At 41.3% G+C, this 24,459-nt stretch overlaps 1 protein-coding gene and 1 non-coding gene across 6 annotated transcripts in view; both read left to right on the top strand.

Annotated features, from left to right (window-relative positions):
* Positions 1-2,051: 2,051 nt before the first annotated feature.
* Positions 2,052-24,459, top strand: part of IKZF1 (IKAROS family zinc finger 1) — a 79,711-nt gene continuing 57,303 nt past the window's right edge. For 4 of the 5 annotated variants that reach the window (XM_090049677.1, XM_090049676.1, XM_090049674.1 and 1 more), the window contains exons 1-2: positions 2,052-2,223; positions 16,204-16,257. In XM_090049677.1, the coding sequence (XP_089905803.1) occupies positions 2,082-2,223; positions 16,204-16,257 (196 nt within the window). In that variant the 5' untranslated portion in view covers positions 2,052-2,081. Of the gene's footprint in view, positions 2,224-16,203; positions 16,258-23,864; positions 23,924-24,459 lie in introns of those variants that run through there. The other variant, XM_090049675.1, reaches the window with a different exon arrangement.
* Positions 11,677-11,781, top strand: LOC149864388 (U6 spliceosomal RNA). The gene has a single exon (XR_016442832.1). It is a non-coding gene; the product is annotated as a U6 spliceosomal RNA (small nuclear RNA).

Here is a 24,459-nt window from a genome sequence, read left to right as displayed (position 1 = left end):
AGCAGAGCACTTCTCTGAGCTGCTTAACCAGCTTCCACTTTCCATCCCAGCAGTGAGCAGAGTGCTCCCTGCATACATTTCCAGCCCATACTGAAGCCTCATGAAACTGAATTACTTATTGCTTGTCCTGTGATAAATGGCACTATCAATGTATTGAGAGTGGTTTTTTCCCTTTTAATGCACGGGTGAAATCTTTCCAGCCAAGCCTTCCAAGCTCTGCTACGTGTGTGCCACCCCTGTAAGGCACGTGTGGATGATAGCATAGCTGATAGGAGAATTTGGATTCATATCTCAGCCCACAACCAATCCATGTGGCCTATGTACCAATCCCTAAAAACAAGGGTTCATAAAGGGAAATGCCAATGCTTTCATAGTTACGCAGCAACAAATCTCTCCTTTAAAAATATCATGAACATCAGGTACGGTTCTAAAATACTTGCTCTCAGGCATAACTAACATCCTGCTTTGGGAAGTATAAGTCAATTGTATTTGCAACATTTCCTGGAGAGAGATGAGAGTTTTATACATCTTAGAAACCTTAGTTATAACCTTATTACTGATTGGAGGTCAGGCAAGGTGGCACATTAGCAAATAACTGGTTCAAGACAGGCATAAGCTTTTGTAGGCAAGAACCTACTGTTAGATACTACAATCAAGCTGGTTGTTGCTTATGCCTCCCTGAACCACTTAGCTCCAAGGTGCCATCCCATCCTAGCATCTGCCTGACTTTAGACTAATACAGCTAACTAACTCTCTAACCTCATTATTATTATAGGTATTGTGAAGTTCCAGAGCTACTGTGCTAGGTACTGTACAAACGCAGCAGTTTCTGTTCAAAGATCTTCCAACTTGACTTGATGGTGCAAATATTAAACACTTTTTATACCTATGAGTGACCCCTTCCAGTCAACAAGGCTGCTCAGGTGTACAAAGTTACATGTGTGCTAGTGCTTTGTAGCATGAGGGCAGAGGCAGAAGGGACGCAGTACTTTTATAGATGGGGAACGGAGGCATGCCAAGAACAACAGTCCAGTCCCTGCACACCCTTATGTGGGTGCTTGACTTGTTGCACACGCCATTCCATTCGAGGCCCTGGAGTGAAACCTGGGAGATATAGGTTCCAGGCTTGCCTCTCATACTCACTTTTCTACCTGGCCCAGAAAAGCCAGGGCAAGTCCCACTCTGGCAAACATTTAATTCAGGGGCTTGTCTGAACAGTACTCATCCTTCTTTCACGATGAAGGGTCAGGTTGTTGAGACATAAGCAGTCTTTCCTTTCAGTAGAGATGCTACTGAGAGGCTGTCTTAAGAGGTAGCTGCTTTGCCTTGGCATCCATCCTGGGCTGGCATTTTCCTTTGAAAACTGAGCTGGTTTGGCAGCTAACTTGTGGGACAGGCTTTGCTGCCTCCCAGCACCCCTTTTCTTGGGAGCAGTTGTGGCCTTTGGCACCCATGAGGGGAGCAGTTGCCCCATTTCCCTCTGGGGACCAGGCTGACATTTTGCCTTGAGGGCTGAGCTGGTTTGAGGGCTAACTTGTGGGATGGGCTTCGCCACCTCACAGCACCCCTTTCCTTGGGAGCAGGTGTACCTTTGGCACCCATGAGAGCAGCAGTGGCTGCATTCCTCTCTGGGCCGTCCAGGCTGGCATTTTGCTTTGAGGGCTGAGCTGGTGTTGGTGGCTAACTTATGGGATGGGCTTTGCTGCCTCCCAGCACCTGTTTTCTTGGGTGCAGCTGTGGTCTTTGGGCCTGAGCGGGACAGTTCCTCCGTTCCCTTCCAGGCACCGGCCTGGCATTTTGCCTTGAGGGCCGAGCTGGTTTGGGGGCTCACTTGTGGGTGGGCTTTGCTACCTCCCAGCACCCCTTTCCTTGAGAGGGGCAGAGCCGGGTGGGGCTGAGGAGCTGTGAGGGGAGGGGGGCACGCACCAGCTCCCGCCGGCCGGCCGGCGCCCACAGCCAGCCCGAGGGGGTGTTGCCGTCATGTGCCAGCCCCTGCGTCTCGGGCTGGCTTTAAAGGCAAAAAGCCCGGGCCGGGCGAGGCGCGGGGGGAGCCGGCATGCCCGGCGCAGGCCAGAGCCGCGATGCTGCACTGGAATGAGGAAGTGGAGTGGCGAGGGGAGGGACCGCCAGCCCCACTGCCTGCGCTGCGCGCCGGAGCCGCGGCACATGGAGCGGGACCGGGGTGCTGGGAGCGCTGTGTGCAGCCCGCCGCGGCCGGAGCAGGTACCGCGGCCCCGCGCCCGCGCCCGCCGGGGCTCGCACCTGTCGGAGCGGGACCGGGACCGGGACCGGGAGCGCGAGTGCGAGTGCGAGCGGGAGCGCGGCGCCGAGTCTTGGCGCTGGCGGGGCAGGGGGCGAGGGCTGCGCCGGGACCGCGCGGGGCGGGGATGCCCCGCCGGAGACACCTGCACCTGCACCTGCACCTCCCGGGGGCGGGCAGCGCCCGGCCGCGGCCGGACCGACCTGAGTCCTGCCAGCAGCCGGGGTGGGACTGGGTGCCCCTCCTGGGGCTGTGATGCTGGGATGCTAACTCCCTCTCCCCAAACTCATCCCAGCCAGCCGGGCTTGCTGCTTTCTCTTCTGGAGGACGGAAAAAAACAAAAACCGACAAGCAGGCGAGGGCAGGAAGTTTTCGTGAAAGAAACCTGGGAGATTACAGAGGCTGTAAAGCCGGGGGAGGGCCGTCTTTTAGAAAAAGAAAATAGCCATGAAGATCACCGCGTTTGCTCCTCTGTCTAGACCAAGAGCTAAAGCCACCTATTGCTATGTAGGCGGCCGAGAAAAGACCTAGGAGTCGCTTTGGATGGGACGTCTCAAAAGTTTGCAGAGCTGGGGGAGCAATGATTTGACCAAGATGGTTGGGATAGGGGTGATCCTGCCTCGGGCAGGGGGTTGGACTAGATGACCTCTGGAGGTGCCTTCCAGCTCCATTTCTTTCTGATTATGAACTTGTTATTTAAAAGCCTGAGAGGCGAGCAACAGGGCAGTAAAAAAAAACCGGAACCCACTCTGCGAAACAGGCAGTGGCCCCTTGGTGTCAGTGTCTGGGAACCCCCTGCACCTAGGTTCATTCAGAAGCGAAGTTCAACTAGTTGGCTCATGGGATTTGTAGAAAGAAGGTGCCGGGGTTGTAATAGCTGTCAAGTTTACATAACATTAGCCAAGTGCTTTTAGTTTGGGGGTGGTGGGGGCTAAGGGGACAAGGGGTATAAGGAGATAACTGCTGTACAAATGAAAGCCTGGCAAATAGTTTCCTTCTTTATGGTGAAGGCGCTTTCAGTGGAAGCTTTGCTTTTTTTTGTCACACCATCCAGCAAACTTCTTTTTTTGCAAAGTGACAGCTTTGCTGTGTGTTCCCTTTTAAAAGTGGGGTGTATAGAATTAGGGTTGCAACAATGTCACCCCTCAGCTGTAATTTATAAGGGAACTGTTCATTTTGTTGTATCTTAGGAAATCTTTCTGGATGGCTCTTGGACAGTATTTTAGAAGGCAAGGGCACAGACGTCCTACGTTGTGCAAAGCATCCTGCATTTAGGACTTTTTTGAAAGTTAAGATCATGATAGTAATAATGGCTGCTTTCTGCTCACAAGGAACACTTAAAACTAAAACTCTAAAGCCAGTTATAACCTCACACTGAGCAGGAAGCTGGTGCTTTTAAGCACGGTCTGCTGCTCAAACACGGCAAATGATCTGAGAGGACTGTAAGGTTGCTGTTTTATGAAAAAAAGCGCACTTGCACATGTAAATGCAGCTGGCATTTTCAGAAGGTTTAATTGTAAAAATAGGAATGACTTTCTCATTAGGCTTTGTCTTAGGATGATTTTTAACATGTCAAAGAGCCAGATGTCTCATAGGTTGTGTCAATCAATATGCATCCACTGCTTAATAGTCCTGGAGAAACTAAAGGAAAAGTAGTATAGAAAGGATACTACATTTCTTTCATGTGTCTATTTCTCTGGTCACCCTCTGCCCCTTTTTAATTGGGAGAAAAGCTTAAAGTTTAAAAAAACAGTAATGAAAGGTGAGGGACCAGATTCTGCAAATGTAGACACACAATCTGTAGCTTTAATTGTGTACTCCTGTGCAGGATAGAGCCCCACGTAAATACAGCTGCTAACTCTTCTGTAAATGATCATGAAAGCATAGAGGAAAGAGGAAATGTTAAAACATACTACTTTTACAAAAAGTAGCAAACTCTTTCCCAACAGTTGAAACGGTTTGATGCTCATCACCCAAAACAAAGATATTTCATGAGCCTGTTGCCACTCCATCTTTGATTTACCTCATTTTGCTAAATGTATTGTAAAAATTTACTCGTGTGAGAGCTCAGAGTACCATTTATACTGTGGCGTCTAGCCAAAGCATGTGTATGAAATATGGAGCAGCAGTTTTGACTGGAAATGTTATTGTGTTTATTGATTTGACAAGCCAGATCCACAACTTCCATTCAACTTATGCTATGATGCCATTGTTTGCTAACAGAAATATTTAAGGAAAAGACAAAAAGATTGCTATTATTTGTGAGTCTACTTTAGGCCTAGTATTCCTGTTCATGGAACTAATAAGATTTGTACCACAATGCAAAACACTTTTTGAAAAGTTGCTACTTCACCTATGGAGAAGCTGCTTTTCTAATGCCAGTTAGCAATTTAGATTCCTTGCCTCATATTTCATTCCTCAGTGCCTGTCCAAAAGAGAAATAACTGTAGATGTTAACTACTTTTACCTTTTTTAAAAATTGGAAAGAACCAAAAAAAAACCCCTAAACCCTCCAGACCAAGCACTTAAACTTTTTATCTGAAGCAAATTGGAATGTCCACGTGTTAAATCCTTATCCTTTCAAACTGCTCTTTGGGGACAGTAGAAATTAGATGACAAGTAAGTGCTTTTTGAACCCTCAGTGTGTCTACTGACAAACTCTTTTCAAAAACTGCTATCCTCATTAGCGTGAACTGGGTGGGGGGAGGCATGAGAGCTACATTTCCTTGCTTGTGGTTCATACTTGGTAATCATCAGTCTTAGAGATGCAGGCAGCTTTAAAAGTCATGTAACAAACATTAAGCGTGGGTGAATTTCTTCTGTGGATTGAGTTATTGTTTTATTTGTAAAACTTAATTACAATGTTCTTCTTTTATAACGTTAAACCTACCAAAATGGAAACTAAAATAACAAAGTTGGAGGATTTTTTCAGTTTGTTTCTTTTATTTAAGAAGCAACATTTTGGATGGAATCATGACCTCTTGAAGCCAATAGGAGTTTTATCACTGTCTTGACTGGGAGCCAGGATTTCACACCTGACACATTAACACCTGGAGGGACAACCTATCTTCCATATGTTATATCAGTGAAGCTGATCAGGAGACAGAGGCATACTGTGAAATTTTTAGAAGCAATACAAATTTAGTCTGGGGTTAGCAGCTGAGACTTACCCATTAAATGCCAATTATTTATTGGATAATCCAGGGAAAAAACCCACAGGAGTGCAATGGCTTAAATAGGATGGTTGTCCCTTTGCATGATAGTAGCTGGAAAAACTTGATGCGATTCTTTGGTATGTGGTGTGTGGTGAGGCTTTTTGCAGCATAGTCTTTGTACAGAAGTTGCAGTAGAGTAAAGAACACATCACGCAATTGTGACTAAGTTTTCTCACTGGTATGGCTCACCTGGGACAAAGGTTAGCAAAATGTTCCGCAGGATACGTTTGTGTCTGGTACTCATGAATGCAGTATGCAACCAAAAGCAGCTATCCCCATTTCACTATGAAAATAGTTGGGCTTATTTAGTTGTTGGCTTTAATAGTGGTTTACCTGTCCCTTCTACTGACTACATTCACTAACATTGTGTGACAGGAGAATCACATCTTGGTTTTTAAAGGTATTGTGACCATATTGCTCTGCAGAGAATTCAGAACTCAAAAATGAATGAAAATTATTTTTATTTGAGCTGAAAAGTGTATTTTGCACTAACAATCTGATCATTCAAAAGGTAAGGAAAATGGGGTTAGTTTTCATTTAGATGGCACAAAGTATGCAAAAGTAGAATTTAGTTACATGTTTTGTTTTGGCTATTTAAGCCTCAAAACTGAGGTGGGGGAGAGGGAGTCTAAAATTATGCTGTCAGCCCAATCCTATTGTGCTGTGCCTGACAAATCTTCCATAAAAAGTTCAGAGGAAATTTTGCATGTAAGAGGACTATATAACCTGATTTGTAGTGAGTTACTATAATTTGTTTTTAAAATATCCCATTTGCACTTGAATACATTTCAACTAAATTTGCACCAAATAGTAAATTGTAGTGCAGATTTTACAAATGGATTCTTTAGGAGATAGGTTACCAGTTCTGCATCTGTGAAGAGTGAGATGCTGCTGAAGTGATAATGCTCACCTACAGAATTTCCCTTCTTAGCTTGCAATAAACTGTGTTCCAGGAGAACACTTGATTATCCAGAAGAAGGGCTGGCAATCTAAGAATTTTCCTTTTTGTAACCCTTATATGTCCCTAACAAAAAAGGGTGTAAGACAGCCTCCTCAGACAAACATACTTGCTTGTTGGAAACATGTAGAAATGAACAGGAAATTCAGTCTTCTAGCTGAAATGTAGAGGTGGATGACTCCAATAAAAAAAGGAAAGTCTTGGAGTATGTGAAATCTTCTGAAAACTCTTGTTCCTTGCTGGAGTGGTCCAAAGCAAAGCTTGCTCTTCACAATCATTTTTGGAAACTGGAAAATCCCCCCAAATCTCTTTGATTTGGCAGTGAATTTTAAATGAGGAGTTGTCTAAATCCTTTCAGCACATCCACAGTGACTACATTATTTCCCTAGTGGTTGCCCAGCAGAACTGAATACAGCAAGCAAATTTTTGCTCCTGAAGTCATCTTTTATTTGCTCTTCTCCATCCTGTGTCCCATCTGTGTGTGTTATCACTATGGAAAACTAACAGGAATTTTGCATCTGAATACAGCCATAAATTTGAACTGACTTACAAATGTCTTTTGAGAGAGGGAGAGGAGATTATGGTATAATTTAAAATCTCAAACCACGCCTTTTCCCATTAGGACACTCCCCCCTTTTGTACTCTGGTTGCATGAACACGAAGACAGTGCAGAACAGATACTGAGGTGCACAGTTGTGATTGCAGTCCTGGACAGACCGTAGTTAAACTGGACCTGTCTACATGTGCAACTAGTGCACGTGAATAAACTCCAGAGTTTATTGCTCCAGAGTGATTTGCTCCCAGGTGCACCATTTGAACATGTGCCTGAGAACTATTAACTCCAGAGCAATTTACTCTGCTGTTTATTCAGGCAAACCACATGGAGCCGGTTTGAAGTAGCCCATGGTGGCAGGGAGCCCAGGGGGTCAGCCTGCCAGCCCAGTGCTGTTTCCCTGGCTCCACATGCTGCAGAGGGGCTGGGTAGGGCACAAGGCAGCTTCAGTGTAGGGCTAGCCAGCAAGCAGTTCCTGGACTCAAACACCCTTATACACCAGCCAGCCCAGCCAGTGTCTACATGTGCACTGCTGTGGATTTGCTTACTCTGCAGCAGGATAGTACTTATATTCACCAGTACTATCCTGCTGTGGAGTAAATTAGTTTACAGCAGCCTAATAGCTGCACAAGTGTAGACACAAGACATTTACTGAGCCAATTGCACAGTAAATATCTTGTGTAGACGCATCCACTGAGCTGTAGGTGTTGGGTGCAAATCTAGGTCCTGACCCTGCAGAGACTCATGTATGCACTTTCCTTGTCTAATGTGATCATTCTGTCAGGTTGGATGCTTATACATGTATGTGTGCATCAAGAAAGCAACAACAAAATGCATCTCTGGTGCTTTTCCAAAAGAGGCATCACAAGGCGATTGAAATAAAATATAATCTAAAATGCTCATAATCATACAACCAATAGAAAACATTTATTTCTTCAGTTGAATTTGAAAGCAGAGATTATTTAAACAAATAAAAATGAAAATGACTCCTGTTGACCTGTTTAATAGATTTCTCCACCAGGGTGAAGGTCTTATTTACTGCTGCATTCTTCCAAAATTACACCGATGTTACCTCATTGAAAACAGTGGAGTGACAGCAGAATAAAAGTGGAGCCATCTTTGAATCTGAAGATTGCTCAACACAAAGTCACCAAACTGGAACAAACTGTGGAGAATATCTGCTAATTTATTTCATGTATATAGTAATCTTAGATGTTATTGGAAACTGTATATGGCAAAAAAATAAATAAATAACATAGGTTTATTAAATGATTATTCAGTCTGGTAATACCCTTTACAAATCCATAACAGCTTTAACACTGTAAAAAGAATTAGGAAGTGTTTCTGCATTTGTTGAATATAGTCATTAAAACCTCTTGTACTTTGGGAAAACCAAATTGATTGCTGATCCTTACTTCAATGTACAGTCTAGGATAGTTGGCAGTAATAGTTCTGGATATAAAATGACCAAGACCATATTGGTAGATTTGCTGTGATAAAGATATTGTGTTCTTCTTTTTTGAAAAGCAAGTGATGTATAAAAAGACGCAAAAATCATGTGTTGCTCCCTTTGATTTGAATGGAGCCTTGCAATAGCATCCGAGGGAACTGTTTGGCTGTGTGATAGTGTTCATTGTTCTTAGTCCCTGAATTTACACACCTCTTATTATTAGCCAGTTTATTTATTTGATGGGAGTGCTTATTTATGTGATGGTGATTATATTTATTACTTTTTTTCCATTTGGCTTTAATTAGGAAAACTGAGTTTTGTCATATTTTTTCTCACATTGTGCAAAGCATAATAGGGTAGTTTGTCTAAAATTTTTGAGGAAGACCTCTTTTTTTATATTTGCAGCATTTTGGGTATTGATATGTGCAGTTTGCTAGAATTTATATACAAAGTAAAGAGAAAATATTTTTCTCACACTGTAATATTTCTATTACTAAAATAGAGGACTACTAAGAATACATTTGGAAAATATAATATTAATACAAATAGAAATGTACACACACGTATAGAAAAGATCTGCTTTTTGTCGTCATTTGCAGTGGTTTTACAACAAATTCCAAAAGACTGAAAATTATATAGAATGTTTGATACAACTTTTTTCATACCCTCACAATTGTTCACTAACATGGAAATTAATTTTACATGTGCCAGGCATATAAATGTTTCAAATCTGCACTGTTAGCAGGGTTCTTTTCTTAATCTCATGTCTTGAATTACAGCGCTTCCCTCATTTTGTAGACAGGAGCTCTCCATTGAAATTTGACTGCATGCTTATAATTGTATTGTCAGTTCCTATAGTTAACCAGCATTTGCACCAGGCAGGAGCAAAAAAAGGACTGAATTAAATAAACACTTCCCTAGCCTTTATGGAAAATGATAAATGTAGAATTGGTGGAGAGAAGGAGGGTATAGAGGATATTGATCTACTTAATTTTAAACTTTTTTTCTGGAAGTATCTCAATGGGAATTGGAATGATACTGAAGTCCCTTGTGTGATCCTCAGTTTTTAGTTTTCAAAAAGGGACCTTTTTCCTCCTTAGTTATTATTTATAGTGACTAGTGTGATGAGGAGGAAATTAAAAATAGAATTAAAATGGTTCTAAAGTAAAGTCATTCATGGAGATTGTGAAGTCTACTTTATTAAATTACAATAATAAAGTTAATTATTAGCTGCTTGTTGAGATATTGAACACTTTTAATTAAAACTAGTTTGCAGGTTTTTAGCAATTTTCTACCAGTATTTTCACCATGTCCTTATGGGTTGCGCATTATACCCCTCATTTATCCAAACTTAAAACTTCCTGCTTCTGTTTTCATTCAACATGAAGGCCAAAGGTCATGTAAAACTAAACAACATAATATTCAGGAGGTATTTTCTTTATAAAACAATAGAATATAACAGATAAAGCATTATGTTTATTGGATTTTATATTTCTATTGTCCTTTCTTCTGGTTGTTGAGCTTGACCAGATTGGAGGGAAAGACCTCCTCTCTAGCATTTTGCAGTTCAAAGCCCTCTGGTGCAGCCAGAGATCCAGCTATGCTGGAGACCTGCAGGAACATGCAATTGCTGACTTTTTTTTTTTTTATTCAATTAATTGGGGTCCCTGTGCACATGCCATGTAGCACTTAGTTATGACTTTGATGTACATATGCTTTCAAATACATGGAGCTGGCTGGTTTTTCAGTTGTCATGCTTGCTTGGTAGTTGCTTTGGGTCAGTTTTGCTTACCTGTCCCCTTTGTCTTTGGGCTATGGTTGAAACTAGGATCCATGCTAGATACATTGCTGCAGCTAGGGTTTTTGTTTTTTGCGTTTTGTTGGTGATGTAACCTGTCTGATTTAAGAGCCAACGAGACTTGATAAAGACCACAAATATGAGTTTTACTCTAACTTGAGTTGTCGCTTTAGGCCAGATCCTGCAGTTCTCAGAGTCGTCCATTTACCTCATTGGACCTGTTTGGGTGAGGGAGGTTACAAAACCAGTCTGTACCCTGTGGCTGTTGTGAAGGATTGTTTTTTTTTTTTTTTTAAACCTGTGGTTACAGCAGTTGAAGAGCCCATATTCAGTCATTCTCACTGCTGCATTCATTGTGGCTAGGATTTTCAAAAGCACATGAGGGATTGAGGACCAGAAGCCTTAGTGCAAATGGGACTTGTTCTTCTAAATCCTTTAGATATGTTTAAAAATCTCACATTTTAGTTTTGGGCATAATATGAAAGAGAGATGTTTCACTGGATGTGGGGCTGCTTAGTTCTGTAAGTGATTAAAGTTAGGTTTTTTGGGGGGATCCTTCTATAGACTGACTGAAGCTACACATCCTACAAAATAGGAAAAAAGTAGCAAGAGGCATGAAGTGCTAACAGAGTCCCTAGTCTTACTTCACAAAACCATAGCTAGGGATATGTAAATAGTGCCAGGCTCTGAGCTTGGGTGTAAATCCTAAGTAGCTCCACTGGCAACAATCAGGATACGCCCAGTTTGTACTAGAATAGCAGCAAGTAGGATATGGCCTTTCCTTAGTTAAAGACACGTGCATAAACTTCAGGCTTGTGTTTTGTCTCAGTGAAGTCGCTATCATGTGCTTGAAGTAAAGAGTGTCTGTAAGTGTTTGCACCACTGTAAAGCATTAGGTCATGATCTCAACCCTGCAATATTTCTACACCCTATTCCCAGAGTTTTTGTTGTGTAAGAGATGCAGGATTTAGCTTCATGCTTGTATAGCATTGACATTGATAAGGTACTGTATGAATGCTAAGTATGGATTTTCTGTGTGAAAGTTAAATGTTTGAGGTTTAAATTTACCTGTCAATTTGCATTGTCGGATATGAGGTACAATAATCAGCATGCTATTTGCAGAAAACAATTTAGTGTATTTTGAAAGATTAGGAAATTGCCCATATGATTCCTCCTGACCTCCCGTCCTCAGCCTTCTCAATGACCCCTTTAACTTGTGGGCCAAAATTCCCCCCAGTGTTGTTCTCCTGAAGTGATTTAAAATATGAGGGATGAATTTGACTCATTTTGATTATGCATAAAGTGGGGAAAAGGTTCTAATCTAAAATGTACATATTAGACCAAATCCCCTTCTCAGTTCCACCAAGACACCTCAGATTAATTTAATTGGCATTGCATGCATGTACCAGAGCAGAGCTGTTTCTGTGGGGCTGGGGACTTTTGTGCTTGCTTTGGCAGCATGTATACTAACATTGGAATTATGTAGAGAAGATTAATATAGTTGTTGCACAATGATAACACAATTTTGTGAAGTGTTCCACAATTTTTTGGAGCTAGACTGTTCTTGGTGGCAGATGACAGATCAAGGAACAATGGTCTCAGGTTGCACCAAAAGAAGTTCAGGATAGATACTAGGAACAACTTTCTCACTAGGAAGGTGGTGAAGTACTGGAACAGGTTACCCAGAGAGTAGTGGAATGTCCATCCTTGGAGGTTTTTAAGACCTGGTTAGATAAAGCTGTGACTGGGATGATTTCACTGGGGCTGCTGGTTCTACTTTGAGCAGCGGTTGGACTAGATGATCTTCTGAAGACCCTTCCAAACCTCATTTTCTATGATTCTGTTAAAAATTAGAAGTGTTCCTCCCATGACCACCTTCAGAATTATGTACATGCTACCACTTAAGCATGACAAAGCTGGTATACCGGTGTACTTCCCATAATCACAGCACAAGATGAGTTATGGGGAGAAGTTGCAGAAAGGGGAAAATTGGCCATGCCCGAACACGTGGAATTTGACTAGTGGACTGTATAGATATTACTGAGAATGGGACAAGCTCCTATATCTGTACTTAGGCACCTAAATAAAAGAGACATGCATTTCCAGAATTGCCGAGTCCTGAATCTCTTCTTGTCTTAGTGAGAGCTGGGTGTGATCAGCTCCTTGAAAACCAGGCTGCTTACATTAAATGTCCAAACATAGGCTCTTAGTATCCAACTTCAGCCATGGAAGTTTAAAGGATGTCAGCCAAACTCACTGCTGGTGTTAGCAGAGGCAATGGAAGGAAAGGCAGTGAAATGTCTGCGCTTATGCCAGTGGTGAATTATAAGAAATTACAAGAGGGTTGTTTTTCTTTCTACTAAGTAAAAGGATCTTTCCCCAAATTTCATGCTGTGAACACTTCCATTAAAGTCCTTCTGGTGGATACTCCTGATAAGAGCCTAGATGATTATTCACAATACTACCACTTAAACACAATGAGGCTCATATACCTCTGTATTTTCCATAATCACAGCATAAGATGAGATGTACTGAGCTGTAGGGAGGGTCTTAAATAATTCCTTTGTAGGAGATCCTAACATCCTTGCTTATAGTGCTGTCTTATTGCCCTTGAAGTCAATAAGCTCCTGATTTGAAGGCTCCTGATTTTTCAGGGAAGCAAGATCAAGGCACTCTTTCTTACTCGGTTATCTTAAAACCAATAGTGCCATTGATACTCCCGTAAGAATTTAGCCCAGTAAAGATATTGTGCCTCTGTAAGGATTCAAGAAAACTTATTCTAGTGGTAAAGAGAAAAGGACACAGTTTCACCACACACAGATTCAGAACTTAGTTGTGTATTCCTTACTGACCTGAAACTCCCTGAAGTTGTTTGGGACTTGCCTGGGAGTTATCAGCTAAAGATGTTTTAATACAGCATTGTGTAGGTATTTTTACCTTTCAAACTTCTACAAGTTTAACATTTTATATATTTTTTAATTAAAATTGTTGATTCTGTGTGTCTTAAGCTCATATAAGGCACTCTATACATTTCCCCAAAAAATGTAAAAAAAAGGAAGTTCCTCCTCTCCCTTTTCCCCACCAAACCCATATATTCTCTTTGCACTCATTTCAAAAGTCTAGACAGTCCTGTGTTGACCTCTTCTCCCCACTTTCAAAAAGAAAGAGAAAAAGTATGAGCCTTGCAGCATGTCCTGAGGAGTCAGTGAAGCCAGGTTCTGATAAACTCAGGAAGATCTTTTGCAGAATGGTGGGCATCAATCTGAGGTCACCCAGCCACCTGCTCTATCCTATCTAGCCCAGGAGTATTCTCCTTTATAGAAGTTGTGCTCTTCAGCTCAGCTCCCCATTTAGAAATTGAGAAATCTTTGCAAAATTAACTCCACATCCGTCTCCAGCAAACAGGCAGGAAGGAACATGCATTAGGAAATATACATGATACGGCACTGGGTCTGCTGCCGAAATAATGGGCTGGTGAGTTTTATTGTGTTGAATGCTGGTAGGCTCAGGAATGATATAATGGAAGTGTACATATTTAATTATCCTTTTCTGTGTGAAGTGCCCATCTTCAGTGGATTTAATGAAGCTCACCTCAGATTTCTCTTTGCTTTCTCTGAAGCCCTAGAGATAGAGTTTGAAACATCTTGTTGTTTGAGGAACTTGATTTAATTAATGCGTAAAATTAAAAAATTCCCTTTTATGGTGTACTGGTATCTTCCCAAAGTGGTTTCTTTTTTCTCTGGTGGTCTGGTGGATTTCACCATGCTGGATGGAGGATTGATATTAATTACAAAGCCTGATGTTCCTCTAAGGCAGTAAGAGATACATAAGAAAATCTTTCCATTCATTTTGTTCAGTCACTGTTGCAGGAGAAATAAGGGAAAGCGTTTACTGAGCTCTTGTACATCACAGTATCAGCTAAAAATACATATTTCCAGTAAATGATCGGGCTAGTTATAAGAAAATGCTGGGTTTTTCCTTCTGTGAGATTGGTTGTATTTCCCACTGACTAAATAGCTTTGTTAAAAATGGACATACTGAAGTCATGCCAATAAGAGCAAATGAACATTTTTGGGTAGGACAAGGCTTTTCACATTTTGTAACAGTACAATTCATTTCAGACACTGACTTTTTTAGGAACTGTTTTCTCTTGGATTCAAGTTTCGGAGCCTAACTAGAGCAAAAACAAACATTCTGGACTGTTTAGTAGCCACACAGTGTTCACTTGACTGGCAGGGGTGTACTGGGAAGGGCAGAGATCTGCGACAGTAGCAGAATCAACTGGTCAAAAGTCTACTCCCACATCCATGAGGCAGGCATGTTTGGATGCCTACTCTCTCTCTCTCTCTTTTTGGGCACAAAAAGCCAGTGCCTTGAAATGAAGGCCTGCATGTCTGTCAAGGAAATCAGTATATTGACTATGAGGTACCTGCTGCAATTTAGAAACAAGTTTTCCCTGGGAAGCCCTTGTTATTTGTAGGAGATTTAAATAATATGACTGTTCTGATCATTTTTTTCCATTGCAGTCTATCTGGTCTCATCTTACCTCCCCTCCCTTGATGGGTTCCTTTTAGAAAGGATGTTTGAGAAGAATAACTATTCTAAGCTTGGCTACAGAACATAAGGATAAAGGCAAAACCTTTTGTGAAGTAACCCAGCCAGTTTTCTCTTGTATTTCCATCTCTCTAATGAAGAAACAGACCTGCAGTGCCATCTTTTTGCATTTCAGGAAGCTAGGTTGGATGGAAGAGATGACTAAGGGCAACAAAAAGCAGGATGCTCACCTGATGCAAATTGTCAGGGCCCTGTTGAAGTCTACAGAGTTTACAGCAGTTGAGGACCTGGTCCAAGGTCTCCTACTTAGAAAAAGTGCTTGCAGGTTAAAGAAAGTTATTTTCCCCTAACGTTACCTCAGTTGCCGACACCATGCTGAAAGTTCACTTTCAGGTTGTTCTGGGAATACCTTTTCTAGCAAGGCATTTATTATCTAAGGCGTTACCAGATGTCCACCACAGGCACTTGGGACTCCAGACTTGTAGGCTTGTGCTCCAAGTGAAAACTTGAATTTTATTTCTACCCCACTAACCCTAGGCATGCTTCTCCTGGGTGTTTGTGGTCACTCACAACGTACGCTTCAGAACATTATGTGTTGCAACAGAAGTGCAGCAGCTTCCCAGTATTAATTACCAATCTGTAGAGCCAGCCATCTGTCAGTAAAACAGGAAGGCCTGGGTTCCCTTTCTCTCCTGGGCTTGTTTCACTATTTTAAGGAGCTTTACTTCTCCCTGTATAGAAGCTAGCTGGTGTGGTCTGAAGCAAGGACTCCTGAAAGATTGAGGGCCAAGGACTGAAGCTGCTGTTTTGCCCATCTGCCACTGCTTGAGGTGTATTCATTATTAATGGAGGTAGTGGCGGTTGCTGCTCAGATATGCAGCCCTGCCTGGGTAAATGAGACATTCTTCAGCAAATTGCTTCGTTTTTTGATTGCTGATTGTACGCGTGTCACCAAGCTGACTCAAGGTTCATCGATGCATGCTCAGTAAATTAGAAAGAACATAACTATGGATCAACCAAGAGAATGAATTCTGTGCCTACAATGACCCAGGGCCATTTAATTTTCTGCTTAATTTTGTTGCAGTCAGTTTGCATTTTGGGTTATTATGCAGTAGGAAATTAACAATAAATAACAAATTTGGTCCTCCTGTGCTTGTAATGATATTTTTATAAATCTTTGTAATGCTGTTTTTAAAAGGATCAAGGTCTGTGCCAGTCTGATACCCCAGCAAGTATGCAGGGAGGAAAATAAAGAGAAAAATACATTATTCTTGCCAGATAATCTCATAGTTAAATAGCAAAAGGTTTTTTTTTTCTTCTCTCCTCTCTCTGTCTGTCTCTCTCTCGCTTGCTTTTTGTTTTGGCTTTTTTAAATATATTTCACATTAACTTAAGGCTCTTCCTCTCTTTCTCAGATAACTTGAGGAAAATGGAAACAGATGAGGCTCAAGATATGTCCCAGGTTTCAGGTGAGATCTCAAAGAGTACGTCTGTGAAGAAAATCTTGAATTCCTGTTCATCATTGCCCCAGAATAGAAAATTGCTATTATTTTAATTAAAATTGTTTTGGGTCTGTTGTAAAGCTAGAGTGGAAATCAAGATATAATTAATGATACCACTTCATGGAGAACCTCACGGTGCATAGATTTTTTCCAAGGGACTTTTATAAATAAAGGAACCAAGGAAATAGATAAGTAATTTTGTATTATAGCTACTCTAGTATTTCTGTGGGATATGGTCATAGGAACATGTATCTATCTCTTCTGGAAGCAAAAGGCTGTTACCTGGCAGTTTCAGGATGAATAAAATTTACTTAGATGAAACTATTACTTTAAGCAAAAATTGTTCACTAAATAGGTTTTGGATTTTTTTTCCTATTAAAACTGAAGTAATAGGTGTTAAACATAAAAACTGGATTCCAGGTAGATGGTAAAAGCCCTAATACTGTGAATTTGATACTTTTTATTTAGTTTTATTCCAGGGTAATCACACTTTAGAAGAAGCATTACTTGACTGGGATCACCCTACAAAATGGAAAATTTATGCTTTTAAAATTCCCCTATGAATAACATGATTAGGCTTTGGGATTCTTTAGGCCTTTGGTACCTAATGTTTCTCCCACAGGAAGTTATATTATATATTGGGCCGTTGGTGAGACGAAAATACAGATTAACAACTAATAAGTACCTTGTTTAGTATGCTAGTGCTCCACCATTTGTCAAGATGCACACAGTTTGCTGCCCCCTTTTTTTGGCTTCCCAGTATGGGGAGAGCAGCAACGGCAAATGACTTTCAGTTATCAGTTTTAGTATTCTGTCTGCAGCATACCCCATTTGTTCACTGAGGCCTCCTTCCTGCAGCCACTGAAGCATGTGGTTCACTTAAATGGATGAGTCATGCAGGGCAGGATCAGGGCCTCCAGAACAGTTCAGTGGAAGTATAGCATGTTCTTGAATGGTAGAGCTGGTCAGGGCATTCTTTCTTGAAAAAAAAAAAAAAAAAAAAGATTTGCTTCTTAGTTTTGGCACCATTTTGAGGTTTGCATCAAAAAAACTGAAAACCAAAAATGTTTTTGTTGTCAGTGTTTTAAGTAAAAACTTTAAATGTTTACAAGAGACTAAATGGTCCCCATAACGGTTTCCCTTCTTACCAAAAAGTCACTTTCCTTTAACAAAAATTTCATTGGCACATACTTTTCAACCAGCTCTGTTATTAAGAAAGCACTCTTCCCTATCATGGAAGACTTGTTGCATTTCCCTCAAGGTATTATCCTTTTTACATGATAACAGTATCTTAAACTTCAGTGTTTCCTTTATGTTGAAATCATTTAACAAAGATAAAGCAAACCCTCTCTGTAGTTTGTATTTCTGCTTAACAGGAAAAGATGGGAAAGGGGGTTTAACCCCACATTCCCTATGGAGTCAAGATTATTAAGATGTGACCAGGCTCTCCTGGCTTGGGGAGTCTGAAGGCAGGTGGGGCAGGATCTGTGTCATTCTCTTCCTTTGAGGCAGCACATACCTAAGCAGGTATCCACACCCAATTTCATAGCCTTTAAATCAGGATGATCATGATCTTCACACCTGCCATTTCTTGCAATCACTAGCCAGAGGTGACATCACTCACCCAAGTCATGCTTCCATGTATAGGAGCAGTATAGAAGGGCTGGCTCTCCATGGGACTGGAAGCTGCCTTGTCTCATGGGAAAAGAGACCACAATGCCCATCTTCTATTTAGCCTGCCTTCCCTTGAGGGGAAGATTGGAGGGAAACTCATGCTGTTTCTTCCATATCTCCAAATGCTGAAGAATTTGTACTCCTTCAGTTCCCTTCCCACCATTCCTACGTGTTTGTGGTAATCAAGCTGGTGGAAGTAATAGTCTTCTGTGGTGACAGAGGCTTCTCTTTTCTTAAAAAGCAGACCAAGGTGAATTTTAGCTGTCACAAAACTGGCAGGCCAATATAATCTACTTATAGTAAATGCACTTCCTGCTTTAATTTGCCAACAAATGCCTGCTGATATTTCAGTCTTTGACTTGGACAAGGGATTTGAACTAGAGGATCTCTTAGGGTTTTCTCCAGCCCTATTTTTCTATGATTCTGCAACTGTAAATTTGTTTGAGCTGTTTGGTAGGTTTGTAATGTGATCAGAAGGCCACTTGTAAAATTGCTCTAACTGGTGATCTGACTTGTGTGTGAACGCCGGAGACAAAAAGCCCACTGGAGCATTTTGATGTATAGAGTGACTGTGTATTTTCTTCCTTGAAAGCTGGCAAACTGCTGGCCAATGGATGTGGCTGAGGGAAAGGAGTTATGGTTCTGCGTTTCGCTTTTCTCTGCCCCATTTGGGCTGCTGGGAGTCTTGAACTGTGCAACCTCAGGGGGAGGCTGCTCTATCTGTGTACACTGATGGCCTTGCTAGTACTCCTCTATTACATCTTCTACTCGGAGCCAGCAGGAACACAGGGCTTTATTTGCAACTGCCTTTACCTCTGTACAACTACTTACATATGTGCACAGTAGGTGTCAGAGCCCTCTCAAACCAGAACAGCAGCATTTTACATTCACTTGTTTTCCGTAGCTGTAACTGCAGCAAGGCGTGGCTGCAGTGAATCAGGTCAGCATCCATGAGGCCAGTCAGGCCCTCAGTATTGACAAATGTTCCTGTTTCTTGGAATTCAGTCATCACTGGCTCCTAAAAGAACTGAAAGACCATACAGTAAGCTCACAGTTCATGTTTTTTTCTTCTTGAAAGTGATATTTCATGAGACAAGCAGTTGCAGTTCTGAAATGAAGACAGAGCTGACATATTTAACCAAACAGTATCTGGCTCCCATACAATAGAATCAGAAAACACAGATAGTATCTCACTTAACCAGCAGTGTTTTTCCTGCTGTTTTATTTTTTCAGTTCTAGATGGGTCTACAGTTGAGGGAGAGCGAAAAACCAGTGCAAGCATTTCCGCCACTGTCACCCAGAGGGTCCTCTGGAGGAGCTGCTTTTTGTCATTCTTCACTTCAAGCGAGGCTAGGTGAAAAGAGGGAGAATAGTTTTGTTTCTGACACTCTCCTACCGTTCAGTGTTGACTTACTTTGGCTGGGCAGTCAGCTTCAGTCAGGGAACTGATTCTCTTTTCAATACCTTGGAGTAACTGCATCAGTGTGAAAGGCATCACACTAGTGAAAAAAGTGATGTAAATGGAAGGAGAATTAGGTCTGTAGTCTTGGATCACAGGGAGAATCTCTTTTTTTTACTTTTTACATGGCTCCATTAATGCCTGTGTAATTACCACTGAAAGTAACTCTAGGAGCACTTGGCCAATGTTATAGACAGATCGCTATCTCTGAAAGGAAACATTCAGGGTTTATTTTTAAGAGTTCTGGGCATCTCTCAAACACGTTGCAGGCATGGACCTAAGAGCATCAAAAGAGCTCCATGGAGGTGCCTGGGAAACTTTGTATTCACTGACCCAAGAGGAGTAGAGAGCCATCAGAGTTGAGATCTTAAGCTCCACAGATCTTGTTTGGTTGCTAAACACTGGACATATCTGTATAAGACGCTTACTGCGCATTAGCCTAATAACACTGCTCAGTAGCATGATGCAGTCTACTGTGCAGTGTTATTAGGGTAATGTGCAGTAAATGTCACAAAATAACCATGCACCGGTGCTACTGCTCAGTAACTGCAGTTACTGTGCATTTAGTTAGTACTTTAATAAGCAAGTACTAAACTAAATGCACAGTATCTAAGGTGCAGTAATGAACGTGTAGATGTGCCCACTGTGGGTTACACAGGTACAGAGAAGTTGAGGGACTGATGATGCAAAATAAAAGGGTTAGGCCCTCCTGCCATAATATTTACACGTGGATGGTGAGGTTTACGCATCTAGGGCTATATTTATGAGCCTAAATGTGCTTTTGGTTGCCTAATTTTAGATGCCTAAATTTGAACCTTTTGGCTTAGGTAAATTATCCAGCATCAGTCAATGAGTCAGTAGCAGAGTCAAGAACAGAGGCCAGATTTTCCAGAAATCCCAGGCCTGTGCACTGAAGCTTTGTGTCAGCAATGACAAACTTGCTGCATAGTTACTCAGAGGCTAGACTGCCATGGTTATATGTGTTTGTATTTCACACAACTAAGTAGCACAGTGCAGCAAATGTGTGGGATTTAGATGACTTGGTGACATTTTAACAATTTTCCCCAGTACCAGCATCAAGCTTTACCTTTGCATACCTTCCACCAGTTATTATTCTGGACATGCCTGTTAGAAATTAAATGGAAAACTGTTTCTCCCCCTTTCCATTTTTAAATTCATCTGCAAGAAAATGTTAGTGCGAGATTGCATATCTGTAAGATTGCCGTTCAGTCGTGAACTTATCAGGGTGTAACAATTTAGATGTAGTTAAGGCATGAAATATGAAATATCATGCTCTGGAATCCAAGAGAAAGAGCTCCAAAAACATATCCATTTTACATCTCCTATTTTTACCGTTTTTTTGGATACAAAGATTATGCTATCGTGTTCAGCGTGAAGAAATTCCAAGCTTCTTTGACAAGAATTATTAAAGCAAAGTTTGCAAAGTCACGTTTCCTGACCTCCAGTCCCCCAAAACAGAGAAATACCCCAGGCCTTCAGCTTGTACAAATTAGAACCACTGACTTAGTGCAAACCAGTATACCCCAGTTGGGCATCTGGTGTACTTTTTAGTGAAGTTAAAGAAGCAGACACTTGTATGCATCTGGCCATACAAATTATTTACCATAAGATGTCAAAGTGTTTGGCCTATATTTATTCTTTCTGTATCCCAAAAAGATTATTGTAAAATAGGATGCCTAACTTTGGGGTAATAATATTCTGATTTCATGCTTTTTATTTCTTATCTTGTGGATCCAACAGTTTCTTTTTAATTGGTTTTTAGAAGCACATGGCCAGAGCTTTTTATGATAGCTTTTCTCCTAAATCTTACACTAACTTAGATTGCATAAAATATCCATTACTGGACATTTTTAAGAACAGGTTTGAAAAGCACTTGATTAGTTTAGACAGGGATAATCCTGTCTTAACCAGGGGTTGAACTAGATGACCTCCTGGCATCACTTCCACCCTGTTTCTATGATTCGTTGATTTGAATTGGTCCAGTTGAAGTTCAGTGTGGACCTTCCCCTTAGAAATGGATTTTGATTTTCTTATAAGCAGCCATATTAAGGCAAAGCTAAGATCAAGGAAATGGGTGCTGATTAGGAGCCACCCTTGCCAATCAGTTACATTTCTGTTTTGTAAAAAGCTCAAATGTTCCAGGTGTGTCACCCCAGTGCCTGACTCTGCTGCAGAAAAGACAGTTCATCTTAGCAAATTGTTACTTGCAGGACTAAAAATTATCAGTAGTGCCTAAGTCCCTTACCTCCTGTTAAGCAGGGACTAAATGAAACAAAGGAGCTATGTAGTTCATGGCAAAAACAGTTTTTCCATCTGCTTACTTTCTCCTTTCCCCTATTGGACACTAAATTCTTGTTTCTACTCTTCCTTTCCTTAACCTACCTTCAGCTTTGCCTCTATAGCTGATGACTGTTATTTCTCTCTTTATGAAACTGCATAAGAATTAGAGACAGGAAAGGTCTATTAACTCTTCTAGTCTGTCCTCTCTCTTATATTTATCCTGAAGTCCTTTGGCTACCAGTTTAAAGTGATTCATTTAACACCACTCCTCCAACTTCCTTTAAGAGGCTGTTCTACAATCTCATAGGTGCATCACTAGTCCAACTGCTTTCTTCCTCTTACTTTCACTCGTTTAAACCTAGGTACCTGCCTACAAACAGTCCAAAACCACTCTTTTGTTTCTACCTTATATTTAGATACTTGTAGATGATCTTCATGAAAGCATCAATGTCATTAGGGAAGAGAAAGAACAATTAATTGAAAGCACATCCCATGTGAAGGGAATAGATTTATACATTTATGGCTGTACATGTATACATTTTTGGCTATTTATACATTTATGGCCAAAGCGTTCATAGGGATCTGACCCATTTACTGCTTTCGGTAGTCAGGGAGCCAGAAAGCCAGAAAGAAGTACCCATATTACAAAGGGTTTGATAGAACCTATACCACCAAACTGTTGATGGCGTATTCCCTAGGCTCTCTTGGCTGTGGGAGCATATATATGGCTATTCTTAGCCATGGAAGAAGCTGCAAAGCATTGGTTAAATGAGAGCAGCTCTGATCTGAGCAGGCCTGTGGAAGGGCCAGAAGTAATAGGAATAGTTCAAAGATTACATAAAGCCACCTTCCATCTGCCTTGCCTCCAAAGTCCATGCTCAGGCATCAGTCAGGGAAACCGAGGATGTGACTCTTTTGCCTTAGGCAAAAGGGTGACAGGAAGCAGTTTCATCATTTCCTATCTCTCTCTCTCCAACTCCAGGTATTCTGCAGCCTTCATCACCACAATATATCATTTAATCAAACTACACATATTTTAATTTTCCCTTTTCTTAGGATTACATTACTGTAAACTAGGAATCACATTACCTTATGCCAAGAAAGGAGCCACTGACTGTGCAGCATGAAGCCCCAATGCTAACACTGTCTCTCATGTCCTATGACTTGTGACATGGGGGTCACCATGGTGCAATGAATATCTCATGTGCAATGAATATCTCATGTAAATCAGGAGTGACTAAAGTCAGTGGCTGTGTCAGCATCAGTAAGCGCTGACCCCAGCCCAGGTTCTGTCTCATTCTTTTATTGGTTGATCAGAGAGTGATGTTTTAGGATTGTAGGATAGTATGGCTGGAAGGCACCTCACAAGGTCATCTTGTCCAGCCCCCTAGTCCAGGCAGGATCAGCCCAACTAAACTATTCCAGCCAAATAGCTGTCTAACCTGCTCTTTAAAAATTCCAAGGATGGAGATTCCACAATTTCTCTAGGTAGCCTGTTCTCTAGGTAGTCTGTTTTAATCCTAGTGGACTGAATTCCTCTCAGTTAACTCAGTTTGCTATAGTAACTCAAAGCCTATCTTTGTCATATAACATTTAAAACCATTGTAAAGGGAACTCCGCAGAAAAAAGAAAGCCAAAGAACTAATCAGTGTCAGTACTTACAGTGACTGAAAGCTGAAGCTGTAATTGCCATAAAAAGGAGGGGAATTATTATTATTATTATTAAATATGTTGCATTTGCAAGTTGCAAGAATACTTTTTTAATTAACAACTTACTGCAGAGTCTGATTTGTTTATACCACCAAAGCTTGTACACTGCCATGGAATTTGTCCTTCTTTTCAAATCAGTGATCATAAAATACCTGAAGTGTCACAAAGCTATGTTTCGCTGGATCCTGGCAGCGGTGAAGATTCTGCAAGGCATTAAACAACTGAATTCAGTGGGAGCTGAGGACCTAAAGAGTTTTGTATGTCCAGTCTTCAAGCCTGTAGTAGATCTGTGATTAAGAACAAATCCATGTTGTAGACAAAAGTCATTTGTAGGTAGGGCTTTTTGAGCATTGAGACAATTTGTAAGTTTGACTTTGCTGTTAAACTAAGCTGTTAGCGCTGAAATAAAAATCTACTTATCTTTATGTAGTGTCCATAGAAGCAAGGAAAGCTTTCACAAAAGCTATCACACAGTTGCCTTTACAGTCTGTAAGTACATGTGTTCTAGAGTTGGATCGTTTGCATTTAGTAGCTGAAAAAAAGCATTTGTACTTGTCATAAATATCCAAGAAGGTGGGACGAACAACCCCAGAAGTCACTCCCTGTGACTAGGGACAGACATTATACATAAACCGGTTTAAGTGATCAGAAGCTGTTTAAACCTGTAACAGAACAGATGTTCAACACACATAAACCAGTTTGAAAATGGCTGAAACTGGTCTGAGATAAGCCTGGTTGAATGTAGTATCAGACTGAACTGATTTGGGTCAAACCAGTTTATGCAATGCCTGTCCCAGACCCCTTGCTGGTCTAATATAAACCAGACTCCCTCAGCATCCTGGCATGCTCTCTGAGTTGGCCCCTACCCTCTAGGCTCCCTGGCTGAAGCTCTCACAAGACTGCAGGCTGCTTTTCCCCACTCCTTGCTAAGCAGGAATTCTCCACTCCCCTCTGCCTTGCGGTGAGGTATCTGTGTTTTAGCTAGCAGACCACATGTTGGTTATAGTCCATGCTGAATCAAGTAG

Source organism: Crocodylus siamensis, chromosome 5 (assembly GCF_052110815.1).
Source record: "Crocodylus siamensis isolate JL-2025a chromosome 5, ASM5211081v1, whole genome shotgun sequence".
Classification (NCBI taxonomy): domain Eukaryota; kingdom Metazoa; phylum Chordata; order Crocodylia; family Crocodylidae; genus Crocodylus; species Crocodylus siamensis.
Note: the sequence above shows the minus strand (reverse complement) of the source record. Positions and strands in the feature narration are given on the sequence as shown.